Source organism: Rhyacophila brunnea, unplaced genomic scaffold (assembly GCF_057557595.1).
Source record: "Rhyacophila brunnea isolate RB1 unplaced genomic scaffold, BYU_Rbru_1.0 scaffold_23, whole genome shotgun sequence".
Taxonomy (NCBI): domain Eukaryota; kingdom Metazoa; phylum Arthropoda; class Insecta; order Trichoptera; family Rhyacophilidae; genus Rhyacophila; species Rhyacophila brunnea.
Genome location: NW_028232893.1, coordinates 6,464,709 through 6,479,142, shown reverse-complemented (window position 1 = coordinate 6,479,142; position 14,434 = coordinate 6,464,709). Strand labels below are relative to the sequence as shown.

The following is a 14,434-nucleotide window of genomic DNA, read 5'->3' as shown; positions in this document are numbered from 1 at the left end:
ATCTGTCCAATTCAAAAGTATGCAGCTTACCAGTAAGAAATTCTCATTTCCTGCGACCTCTTCCTACCCCACTGCAAACTGAAAGTGGATGATGATGAATAAACTGGCACATGCTTTGCACTTTATTTTTGCTATGTTCATACATAATACATTACATAGTTAGAAAAGCCTAGACATATGACATTTTAAATTTAAATAACGATTGTATTTTTTTCTCTTAGGTTCTACGTAAGATGACAGCGGAAAAGGAATCCGATCAAGTGTCAATGGTATTGGCCAATGCTAAGTCGAGTGTGGCCGGATGGGGCGCACCACCTCTACATGTTCCTAAACACGGCAGGCCCATTGTTAAGGTATGTACACAATTTGGAAACCTCTCAAAAACACATACCTACTAGAAAAAATCTTAAATATAATATGGTGCTGAATCAAAGAATTCTTTCTTCTTCTTCTGCTAAAACTGTATATGGGTCTTCGCTTCCTCCGGCATTTGCCTATATGCTGGTCTGTCCAAAGCCATTTCCTTTCTGTTCAGCATGCCCAAGATTTTTAACTATCTTATATGAGATCAACCAGATCTTCGTTTGCCGTCCTGCTTAATACTGAATGTCAGTTTCTTTGTCGTGGGTGTCTTGTCCAACCTATATACGTGGCCCGTCCATCTAACTAAAGTGACCTAATATGATACTGACTTTACGATGTGCAGGCTCATTATTGATAACACACAGCACACTGTTCAAAAGACTCGAGCACCCTCCATGTTTTTGGTCATCCACCTGGTTTTCAAGCCATACATGGCAATCGGTCTTATTAGTGTTTTGTACAAGGTACATTTCAAGTGTCGGTTCTTGCTACTTGAATGTAGCACCTTCGTTCGACCTAATCGACATTCGTTACCTGGCACAAGTGATTCTTTAATATTCATGAAATTATATGAAATGAGTACTACATATTGTGTTATATTTAAATAATTAATTGACATTTACGGTGATCATGAATTAATAAGCGATATTTGTGTCCAGGGCAATGCGGGTGGCATGCCGCCAGTGCAGGCGTACCAGACCACTCCCGTAGACTTCCCTTCGGCACAGTACATGACGCATCACCAGCAAGTTGCGCAGGCGCAAGCGCAGCAAGCCCAGCAGAGACAACAGCAGGAGGCAGCTGCCGTCCGCGCTAAGATGGCCAGCCAGCAAAGCCACCAAGGTCAACAAGGCCAACAGGGCCACCAGTCGCACCATCAGCTCAATGCAATGCTCATGCAGATGCATCGCCAACAGCATCAGCAGCACGCTCCGCAAACCATGCAACAACAGGTTGATATATAATATTCTACACCGATACGTTTCAAATCTCTTGGATTTTCATTAATTAACGATCGTTCTACCGGAATATGAAAAGTTTCAACTAATGAAGAACGAGACTATTTTTATACATATTACACTTGATAATGATTCCAAACGAAAAACTAAAATTTTAATATGAAATTACATAATTTTGAAATATCTCAGAATTTAAAAAATCCAAGAAATAAAGTTGGGCCAAGTGGGAGTCGAACCTTCGAACCTCACATTTTTTCACTGTCCGGGTGAACTATGAGTGACTATACTAATTAGGTACCTGCCTCAATTTAATTGCTTGTCCTAACTCTGCATAAGATAAACACAGTTTCTCTTGTGATTTATCTACCTGAGACGGTGGTGGTGGTCATGGCGTCCCACCAAAAAGTGTTAGAAGAGCTGCCACTGGTTAAAACTCTTGAGTAATAATTTTCATTTATGAGTAGAATTTAATTGTAAATGTTTTGTTAAGCAGGGAAACAATAGGATTGGACCGATGGGGGGCAACGGAACGCCTAACGCTATTCGCCAACTTTTAATGCAGTCGCAAAGGAATCTCAATGGTAAGTTAAGTCATTTAAAATACTGTCATAGTGGGTTGTCAATCCCTCTACTGGCAAAAAATGCATTCTCTTTCAATGTACAAGAACCCAATTGGTTGGGCGAATGACCAACAACAGTTCCTCAATAAAGTGTCCGTCACAACAGGGAGGGCCCCAAGAGCTTAGTGAAAATGGGAATTTATTTTAATTTATCTAACTTATTTAAATGGAATATATATACATATTTTCTTAGCTTTAATAAATATACCATTTTTGGAAGAAAACCAAAAAAATGTGAAAACTGCTTCTTTAACCGTTGTCACACAGTATCATCTGTTTATCAATATTTTCCTGTTATAACTCCTAGGGTAAAAGCCACCGTTATAGCTAATTGGGTAAACGCAATAAAACTGTGTGTTCTTCTATCATACCTTGACAACCAAATCGTTGTACATCCTCTTATTCTGACCCACTCATATCAGATCACCAATGCCTTGAGCATTGAACCAACTACATACAGGGATTGCGTAACCAAGAAAATCTTCTTCTGCCACTCTATCTTTCCATGCATCCATGGCAAAGAGTGGAGGTAGGCTGTAGAGATCTGACGTAAGGAGTGCACATTAAAAACCAACCAACACCATCTGCAGTTTGTATTCTTAGTTCTGTAGCTGCAGAATAATAAGCGATCGAATATCTATTGTTTATAAAAATATCAAATTACTTTGCAGTAATATATTACCAGCGAATCCATTTCCAGTAAACAACTCAGCTAGACCAGCAAGTCGATTGGCGAAATTAGAGACGGTGTATTATTACATCATATCACAGCACATTATACCATTACGGTGTATTAGCTGAATAATCACTTTTCATGTATTATATTTTTTCGTACAACTGTAATAACAAATAATATTTCATTTCGCTACTAAATTTAAAACGCTGATTCTATATTTAGTTCAATATGATTATGTAACAGAATTTAATGTTAATGTATTACTTTTTTAGTGTATAAATAACGAAGAACAATTTATCTCAATGTCACTCAAATCCGAGTACTTAGCTCGTAACTATCATGTATAATATACTATTGTACCGATATGCTGCTAATAAATCTCACCCTGCTACATCGTAGACTTTGTCATTATCATCATCCTCAACCTACACATCGAACACCACACACTAGAGTGACACAACAGTTCAATGAAAACAAAATAAGTATGACTGACAAAATTTAATCTGAACTGTTTTTGTCAAATCTCCACACCCTATGCTGATTAATGTATGTTTTTTTGCATGCAGAGAGTGGTGGGCGCGTCCCCGGCCCCGCTCTCAGCCCGACGTCGAACCAGCTGGCCCGTTGGTTCAGCCCCGAACTTCTGGCGCAGGCGACGGCCGGCAAGCTGCCTTCTGTCAACATGGCACACGTCGTCTCCCTCGAGGAACTCGAACGGATGCAGCACAACGAGGCCATCGTGCACAACTGATGAATACTGTCAGACACGGAATTATCGGCGATTGTTTAAAGATGCTCGATAAATGTTAAACGGCGCGCGTTACGTATCTCAAAATGGCCAATAATCATAACTGTCAAATTTACTCTTCGTGTGAGTGAATGTGAAGTGAATGATAGTTTAGAATGGTGATTGAAATGATATGGCTGCAGTGACAGCTCTCGAGAAAGTGCGATTTAATATATTCATAAATGATGTAGGTTTTTTGGTTCCGAATGTTTTTTAGTTGTATAATTCGGAGCGTTACAGGTGTCGTTCATTATAATGTAGTGTAATTATTATGATATTGCGAAAGTGGACGGATGATATATTTAGTTACTGATAGTCGAATATTGCTTTTTACTTATTATAATATTGTCAGTGTAAGTGTACTACCACATACCACAAATGAACCGTTCATGAAAATGTGTTGGAAAGACAAAAACACACGAATATGCTTTTGCATAATTTGATTATCAACAAATACCTACCTCTCGGTGCAAGACTCGTGCACCTGTAACATGTCGGATGATTTCAGTAATTCGCGAAAATCTCATAAATACCAGGAATCGTCATTATGTATTCTTTTTTTTTGATTTCTAAATTTTTAATTCATTTGGCTTTTCCGCTTTATTGCACTTACACTGACGATGTTTTCAATTCTTCTTTTGCAATTACGGCTAGTGTTCCTGCTTCCGCTTCACAGGTCATTACAGCACCTTGTGGACAGTGGTCTGTTGAATTCGTGCAGTTGGCCGATTTTCAAATTCAACCAATTATAAGTCGAAACAGACAAAGTTCGGTTCCGGTGTTCCGCTATTTCGTCTATCCTCCATGTTTTAATGTTGGATAAATATTATTACACGATACAGTTTCATTCACAATTATATCACAAATCATTTAAAAACCAACGATAGCAAACATACCTGAAAATGTAATTTTTTTTTAATTACTGTCTGTTATTATTTATCTAAAACATGAAAAATACTCCCGAATTACGATATAAGATATAAAGTATTGGACTGGTCTATATGAAGATAGATTTAAAGTAATCCAATGCATGCGTATGTACTTAAAACGTTGAAAGCGTGATAAACACAAATGAAAAAAATAGTTTGTATTGTTGTGACATTTTGAGATACGTAACATAACGCACTTCCGATATTGATTACTCTCTTCCTATTGAATGCTGTGCTTTATGAAAATTTCCACTGTTACTTTTTTTAACGTCATGACTGCGTACAAATTGTCTCCAATATGATATACTGCCTCAAATCTGTCTCGTTAAGTTGTATTAACAGTATGAAAGAAAGCGACAGAGTGATGTCAGATACAGACTTATTGGCACTTAAAAAGCGCTCCGAGTGAAAACATAATGTGTTGCCATAAAAATGAAATATCCCGTCAATTAATTTAGTCATTTTTGAGTTAGATATTTTGTTTTTGTTTTTGTTTTGACAAACTGGTAAACATCTCATGGATACAGTTAACGAATGTATAAAAAATAATCTATTGTGCATAATATATTGATTAATGTTTTGAGTTTTTATAAAATAACAAGAAAATACATTCCCAATGTCAATTATTAAGATTTATTTACATAATAAACAACTCCTTGTCTATGGCTGCATCAACTGTAAATATTTAATTGATTTTCAACCATAGACGTAATTTCATAATAATGATTTGGTTTATTTTGTATATCTATTTGAAACAGTGCAGCTTTTAAATTAAAGGGTCTTATATATTATTATCTACCAGTGAATGACATGTTATATTATTGCAGTTCTTCAGGCTTCTGACTGCAGGCTAGCCCAGTGTTTCCCAAAGTGTGTACGCGTACCCATATTGAATGTTTTTGTTCGAAATTACATCCAGAATTATATGCAATATGAGTGTGTTATGATAGTTTCCTCTCTATACAATATTAATCAGATGTATCACGGGGCACAATAAACAACAAAAGGTATCCGCACATTTTTTTAGGCTTTGGCTTGGGAGCATGTCAGGAGTGACCGTATAAAACTGAGGTTACCGTGCACATGCGAAAAAAATAGAAACAGAAGTTGTCGAGCTGATTCTTTGAATTGGGGGTCTATTTGGTAGAACTCCATTATAATAGTTTTAAAAATAAAGTTTTAAGTTTTTTTTATGATGTTTATGTTAACTGTTTCGGGTATACACCCATCGTTAGAATGATCATAAGACAACTGATTTTCAAAAACCTAAACTGAACTTTTGTAATTCCCAAGTCACGCCAGAAAGAGAGGGTGTAGTGTGTCAACATATCTTCTTCAGTTGACACAACAGTGGCGTAGGTAGTTTAATTTATTTTATTTAATGATATCATCTCAGCAAATTTTTTTAAAGAATTTTCTCTACGAAATCGAATGAATCGCGGTACGTCTATAAAAATAATCTTTTAAAAGAGATACGCCCACGTTTAAAGTTTGGTAAATACTAGGCTATCTGATAGAAATCCCTTTCTGCTGGGTATAGTTTGACTACACTACCAAGCGGTGGACATTTTCATAAAGCAAAAATGTATAAAACAAAAAAATTGCCAAGTGAAAAATAAAATATATAATAATAAATTTGCAACTGTTTGTTTTTTAACTGGGCCGCTTACAACATGGCCGGAGGAATGTAACCTCTTTCATTTTAATATATAAAATGTACAAATAATAATATTATATTGTATGTATAAGTAACAAAGATACTTTGATTTAAGTAAGTCATAAAAATAAATAAAAAATGTTTGGTGGATATGATTTATATCCATTCTAATTATTATTATTGTAATTATCACCATTATCAATCTCTCTCTCTGCTCATTATTGTATCGGATTAATATGAAACTAATTAGATTTGAGGCCCCCGTCACTCACCGAGGATTCTGAATTTATTTTTCCTAATCTGCCTTATCTTTAATCACTTTGTCTACCCATGGCATATCCGTTATCGGTATCTCTCAAAATGCCGCATGATGTGGTCCAAGTATTCCAACTCACTAGTTTTCACAAAGTGACCGTGAGCCTCTTTTATCCTCTGGTGGCCACTCAGATTCTTAACATCTAGTCTAGTAATCGAAAGTCTTCATACCTCTATTCAATTATATCCTGCTGTATAATTTTTAATTAACAATAAATTACTTATTCTGTGAAATTCAGAAAATAGCGACTCTGTTAATGTAACAATTGCATGACTGTATTTATTCAGCGGTGGTCCGCTTACTGAATGACATGTCCAGTCTATTTTCTTACGAGCACACAACCTCCATTCGAGTTGAGTAGTGGTGAAAACATCTATCTCCAAATATTCGCGGGTTCGAATGCTGCAAATTGATAATATTCACCTGCTGTTTTTTGGTATTGGGCACTGATGCTTTAAGCGAATGGCTAAAAATCATTCCTATAAACTTACCACATAAGCGTGATGTTCGTTAGTTTTTACAGAAAATATGACATAGTCAGAGGGACGCTAAACGAGAGAAAATAGTGCAATAGGTTTCAAGTAAGAGCAATCAGAAATAATAACGGTAACAATAATTAAATTTACCCTCTGTAATCTGTGCGCAGTACAAGAAATCGCAATATGCGCAAATGCAAGATGTTGTTCCGTTATAGTAAAATAAACATTGGTTTTATAAAATGCATATTTTCAACATTGAATTAAATTACTTTTCATGCATAATTGTTCTCGTTCTGCTCTCACCCTCCAATTATTAACTATAGTATGTTTGCGTTAACTGCATGTAATGCAACTATTGACTGACACGTGACGCAAACCAAACGAAGTGATTTTAGGCAGCTTTTACTAATGTTCTTTGAACATAATTTCTCATTTCAATGATGTGACGCACTGTCCTAAAATGCTATTCGATAGCATTAGTGTGACAATTCAAAGTAAGTGATTGGGGCTTTAAATGAATTTTGCACATCATCATATTATATTTAAATAAGAACTGTGTCGATTGTAATAACATAATTATGTTTTATGATGACAAGTAGGTTGAGTGAATGGCCAACAACCATTACTCGTATATAAGAGAAACTTCGCCTTTGAGGAGAAATGGTAATTTATCTTTCAACTGTAACTAAATGCAATTTTATTCAATGATACGATATAATCATAAACATTCTAGGTTTCTTTATACAGAAAGATACAAACCATTTAATCTGTTACTTGAATTATGCTCTTTGAATGCTAAACAACGATATATCGTTCATAATACCAGCGAGAAATGCTAACCTCGATCGTTATCGATGCTTTGAACGGTAAATTATTTCGGAAACTTATCAAACCGGTTTTTATTTTGTTTTGTTCGTTTAATTTCTTTATAACACTTTTACGCTGGTTATATGATTCAGTTAAAGTTTTTAAATATGAGAAAATCCAAATAGGTACCCTAACTCATTATAAAACTTCTAATTGTCGATAAAACTCCATGGAGTCCGTTAGCCATTGGTGCCATCAAACTGATAGCTGAAATACTCTAAAATGGGTTGTATTCTTATTTACTAGTGTTGTTGTTATTAGTCTCCCACACACAATGTGTTACACAATCTGCTATAAATATAAATGGTAGCATTTCTCACTGGGAATTTGAAAAACATTATAGCAGCCAAAGGGGTAATTACCATTCTTTCAAGACCTTTCTACATTTATTTTTTAAATGTATATAAAGTTTTATTTTGTTACCAGGTGTAAAACATTCGTCATTGGAGGCAGTTGAAGGTAAAGTATGCAGCGTACTAATAAAATTATTTCAAATATCTTGTGCTACTGCAATAAAAATAAATTTGTATGTGATGTTGTGCAAAATTTATTTCTATTTGGCAACACCATTCAGAAGCACCCAACGATTCCACTATAGAAAGGCAACGTGGCAAACAGTAGACGGTAATGTGGTGAATTGCTTTTTTGTTTAAATAAAATAACAGTTTGCGTCGGTGGCAATGGAGGTAGACTGTGGATATTCAAAGTCATTATTTTTGTGGAATCTTCACAGCCTACCTCCACCCTTCGCCACTGGTGTGTATATTGATAAAAAAGTATTAAAGTGCAGTTTCAGAAAGGGGATATACATAACAAAGTTTTCAATCGGTCGCTAGCAAATCACTTGCCGTTTTGGGTGGTTCTGAACAGTGTCGCCCGTTATTTATATCAAAGTGAGTTAAATCCTTGTGAAAAAATTATATTTCAGTCGTTATTATTAATTATAGTCGTATCGAAAGATAACAGAACCCTGCGTTAAATGAAAACAAACAAATCAATGGCAAAGCTTTCGAAATAAGTCATTCATGATTAAATAACTAAATAATAAAAAAAAAAGAGAAACATAATTAAACACTTGCAGTTCCAAAACAGGAATGAGTTTTGATATATAATATGCTTAGCCGTTCTATTTACTCGATAGCATCAGATGAAAATTTGTGATCGTAAATGATTTGACGTTGTTAAAGATAAGTAAAAAGAACGGATCGTGATTGTTCTGGCTCAAGTTTGTATTTTAATAGCGAGGTTACTTGAAACCGTGTACGTATATTACGCTCAGTGTATTATTAACAAGCTTTGCTGTTCTTGAAGAATAAAAGAAAACGAAAATGTTTCCATTCGCCACATTGATTTCCAAATAAATGGGCTTTGATTCGTGTTCTAGACACGATCATCCCAAATTTGTTGCAACAAAAGTCGATTTAGATTTCTCCACGTCATCGATTGAGTGATTTACATTTTTACATTTTGTTACTATGCAATTTAAAATATAATAATTGTGGAGAATAGATATGTGTATTATGTTGTGCTGAATCCATGAAATTTTAACATTGAATAAATACCAGAATATAATGAAATGAATTAATACTTTCGATGAGTGCCAATTATTTTACAATGTATTAATTAACTGCAGCAAAATTTGATTTTAGGCAAGTTTAAACACCCGTCACAATGTACGGAATAAATGACCAAATAGTTTCCATACACAGAAGGATTCATGTAAACTTTTAGATCGAGATACCGTATTACTAGTTAAACGAAAATCTCCGAGTCGCTACTGAGTGACTCGATTCCCATGGCTATTTGATTGCTATCCCTTGGCCAGCAGCATTGTAATATGGTTGCATTTTTTGTTTATTCAAATATTCTAAATATGATTACATATTCTATAAAATAACTCGTTTTACGTTAACACAAGCCGTCTTTGTCACAGTGCAACCTCGATAAATAAATCTCAAGAGCACAACAAGTTTGTCCTACATATGAAACTGCAATGTGAAATGGCTTAAACACTAATATTATGGTGTTGCGAAATGATTTTGGGCTAATTTAACCATTAGCCTTAGTGACACTTTTTTCAGTTTCAAGTTTAATTAAACGTGCATTATGTTTTATTAAAAGATATCGAAGAAAACTTTCTAGCATAAACATAATGTGGCAAAAAAAACTGCTAATTTTTATAAAGATTCAACATCGTTGGTATAATTATTATATTCTGGTATTGAATGTTTAAATTTGACTTAGCAATATACTGTGTATTCACAATTGCTTCAGAGAGAAGCCATGGGGTAAAATCAATGCAGTTGATGACAAGTATTCAAAATGATAAATATATATTACGAATTTGAATCAGAACAATAACGGTATGTAGGAATTGAGATTGTATCGGCGAAGTCAATGGAGAATTGATTTCTTGGCAGTTTATCGGAGAAAATTATTGTGTTATTTGAAACCATTTCGCCCGCTGTGTTTTTTGAGCTCTGGTTGTAATAAACAAAACAAAAAAATTGTTGACATACGCCGGCTTTTGACTGTACACAAAACAATGTCCGTTGTTTTTGAAATACATGGATAAATACAACATTTTGTGTTTTTTTTTTCCAATATTCCTTTGACATCCTTCTCACGACTCAGTTTCATTCTTTCACATTTGTGTTCATCATTATTAACACATTCTGGATCCTAGGCCACATCCAGATAAAATCACTACTTGATCTGCTGCAGTCCCAAGGATGCTGTCTGTCTATACCTCAGTTTATATCACCTGTCCTCTCCATTGAATGATTGTGTGTTTTCCATTCTTAAAATATAGCCTACCCAACAGCAGTACCGCAGGAGGTAGGCTGTTAAGATGATCGTGAAGTTCAATGGTTTTAAATAACTTCAAATGTCATAACAGAAATAACGTATTATGCTGGTACTCATTAGCGAGCCGTAACTGTGACCGTTACAGATACAGTAATCAGTACGGACGCCAAATAATTAGTTAGCGATCCTAATAAATAATTATTTAGCATCTAGAGTTGGTTACAGTTACAGCTCGCTAATGAGTACCTGGCTTGAGACTCCCATTTATAGTCCATATTCTTTGGTCCTAGTCCTTTTTTTTTAGCTTCACTTTCATATATTATTTAGGCTCCGTTTCTCTAGATTCTAGAGCAGTAGTTTCCAAACTTTATGCTACTATGCCTCCCTTTTATAAAAATCTAATCTTGGTGCCTCCCCCCCTTTATTTCATTAAATAATACAGACCTTTTTAAATAATCAAAAATATACTAATACAAAAATTAAAAAAATCTTGATTTTAAAAATAAACAAGGTTTTACTACTTACAACTCGCATTGCTTTTTTTGACATAGTATTATATCATTAGTAGCAGAACCAGCTGGCGGTCGCCAGTCTGTCTCGCTAGGTCTTGCAGACAGCTTGGCGTCTTAATGACATGGTGTTGGATTTTAATATAATAATTATAATTATTATAAAGTATGTATAGACGGCACCATAGTTTTCCCTTCAGGATGGATATTCATTCACGACAGTTTGACATTTCGCTGATTTGTCAGTTTTACGATTTGCATGTAGTCACTGCCAATACAAATTTGTAGTCATATGCATAGTCTATTCTGGAGTCTGGCCTTCACAATATCCTCTGACACCACTTCAGGCTGCTAAGCCTAGCAGAACCGCTGGCAATCCTGTCTATGTAGATAAATAACATTAGCATTTTTAATAAATATAGAAATTCAAGACTGTCAAGAATACAATCAACGTAGAGAGGCCTTCTATCCAGCAGTGTATTTATTGAGGCTCGTGATAATAATGGCATTATATATAGATAAGTAGATAATATAATATCACTGATTTTGATAAATATAACAATTCATGTGTAAGTAAGGAGTAGAATAAGGCTAAGGAGGCCTTCATCCAGCAGCGGATAGGTCCAGATTGATGATGATAAGGACGATAAAAATAGATGGATATTATACAATATCACAAATTTTGATAACTATAACAATTCGTATTAATTTCTTTCATTGTTTGCAATGGCAACTTTGTTTAATATGACTATATTGTAATCTATAGAAATTAGCAGCCTAGGTAATTATTCAATAAAAAAAAGAATGCGTGAACAGCAATGACATTAATATGGATGAAGCATCTGGAAAATAAAATGACACTCACTTTGTGTCGGGTCTGCCGGATGGCGAAATTCATATTTTAATATCGGTATCCTACGCTCAAATGAAGATTCTGCTTGCAAGCGGTCTGGCGACACCGCTGGGTCTGCCCATACAAAATTTCTGACTGTCAGGTTTCGACTCCGCCGTTATTATTGTGTTACAAAATGCCAATGTGCCTAGTTAAAAATTGTAAAAAAAATCTACTAAACACTCCAAGAAAGATGGGATATCACTTTTCATGTGTTAGTATTATTTATTATTGATAAAATGCCATTTTAAGATACTGATGAATGTTTATTCAATGCAATTGAATGACAGAAACCATTGGACAGACGCCTGTGATGCGCTGGGCTCACTTGCGTCTAATCTCCGAGAAGTCGTAAGTAACCGAGAAACTGTTTCTAACGCAATGACACTAATACGCCATTACTAAAGGTTATATTACTATAAATTATCGAAGCTTGTATCGCATAATGGAAATGGATACGTCTATGGTCACGTGACGTCTACCTATACATCTGTGAATGACTTTCATGTACAATTTCTCGTGCGCGCCGATATGAAGTGAGTTGTCCATTTAATATGTCATTGGTGAACAGCCACAAAGAAGTATTTAAAAGAAATCAAATTTGGAATACAATAACGTTATCTATGGAATAATTTCAGTGGGCTTAAAGACAATGCGAGGATTTCGAATCGTTCCAAAATTTTAGTTTTTTCACCGCAAAAAAAATAAGTGCACCAATGTGTACATAGTGATATTTGAATGAAAATAAATAATTCTATCTGTCAATAAAGGATTAGATGGTCTTAAGCAACGAAGACGTCATTCTGTTAGGCGTGAACAGTAAATATGGCGATCGTATACAGCAGTGGCGATGCGCCCTTGAGAGTGCTGGAGCGGTGAACACCTACCCACTCAATTTATGCGAAAATATTTTTTTTAATACTTAAGTATTTCATTTATATTTGATTTATTTATTAACCCAATGCTTACGGGCCGCACAAAATTGTGTTTTTGCTAATTGCTTTTCAAATGCAAATTAACACGTTAATAACAAATTCTAATAAGTATGTGTTTTTAACCGGCTATCTTAAATATAATATACAATGTTCACGCGTCGCGCTGGCATCGTCCCGTGTGGTTTCGCTTTGCCAAATGCAATGCTATTCAGGAGCGCGTTTCCTCGATCGCTCGAGCAATCATGCCTTGTAATGAGAATGAGTGCGACAGCAATAATATTCGTCTGTAGGTGATAGCGTGAGATAGCAATACTTCTTCGAGCGCCACTCACTGTCGCCAAGGCGCGTTCCGTACTCAAACCGTATAAACGTATAACCAAAAAAAGACTTTGTCTACGAACATTTTCATACACGGTTTATACGTTTGAGTTGCGAAAGCGGATTCATATTATTAATAATTATTGTTTGTTATTTACATCTTGGATATTTTTTATAATGCTGGTATTGCCTCAGCATTATTAAATATTATAATAGAAAAAAATCTAGTATTGACACATTTACGAAAACTGTTTTACTATTAAACTTAATTATTTGCACTATTCCAATGACATCAGTGGAAAGTGAAAGATGTTTTTCCACACTCAAATGGATCAAGTATTTTAGCAGAAACACCATCACGCAACCAAGATTGAAAGCATTATATATGCTCAGTATCCAGAAAAGAATGAATTAGTGTCGATGAAAAACAGAAGAATGGATTTCTCATACAAATGAACAATAACATAGGTACTTTAAAAAAAAGTGAACTCCCAGTAAAATAACTCACCGATCGCCACTGGTATACAGTATGTAAGAAAATATCGGATATAAACGTCATGTAGGTCTGTGAAGACATGGAAAATTTCTGAAATATGTTCAATTCAATCGGTAGATAATTTCGGTAGCGCACATATCGAAGTGAAGATGTAAAAATAACAATAAAATGTCACTTAAATGAGCTGTTGGTGCGTTTTCCAAAATCTCTTAGGATAATCTCTATATATATAAAAATCTCGTGTCACGATGTTTGTGGTCGAACTCCTCCGAAATGGCTCGACCGATTTTTATAATTTTTTTTTATGTATATTTGTTAGGTATGAGAATAGGTCAACAAGTATATTTCATACCGCTATGTGATTAGGGTATCTCTATCCAGAAAATTTTTCTTTTATTTTTTTGACAATTTTTTTTTTGTATTTTTTTTATTATTTGGCATAAAAAAATACTTATAACCCCAAATTTTCACCCTCCTACCCCTACCCTCCCAATTTTTAATCGCGATTTTATTATTTTTGTATGAACAAATTTAACCATCGTTCGTATTAAAATTATTTATGTTGTTGAATGACAGATGGCGCTACGTCCGAGAAGAATTCAAGAGAAGCGTCGCGTCATTTTGACATTTCATTCGGCATATCACAACGCAGTGCGTGCAAAATTTTATACGATTTATTTTAATTTATCTATTTTTATGTGCGTGTATTACAGTGCACAATGCCAGCAAGACGCAAGGAGGGCCATTTGGGCCGTCGAACGAATAAAGCAACAAACATGCGAAATAGTAGAGCAGAAAGAACAGACGAACAAATCCAACAAGA

General features: G+C 34.8%; 1 protein-coding gene across 4 annotated transcripts in view; it reads left to right on the top strand.

Annotated features, from left to right (window-relative positions):
* LOC147069386 (uncharacterized) overlaps nt 1-5,945 on the top strand; it is a 44,927-nt gene extending 38,982 nt beyond the window's left edge. For 3 of the 4 annotated variants that reach the window (XM_085950790.1, XM_085950789.1, XM_085950787.1), the window contains 4 exons: nt 222-353; nt 1,023-1,316; nt 1,813-1,903; nt 3,185-5,945. In XM_085950790.1, the coding sequence (XP_085806916.1) occupies nt 222-353; nt 1,023-1,316; nt 1,813-1,903; nt 3,185-3,369 (702 nt within the window). In that variant the 3' untranslated portion in view covers nt 3,370-5,945. The remainder of the gene's footprint in view (nt 1-221; nt 354-1,022; nt 1,317-1,812; nt 1,904-3,184) is intronic. The other variant, XM_085950788.1, reaches the window with a different exon arrangement.
* Nucleotides 5,946-14,434: the final 8,489 nt, after the last annotated feature.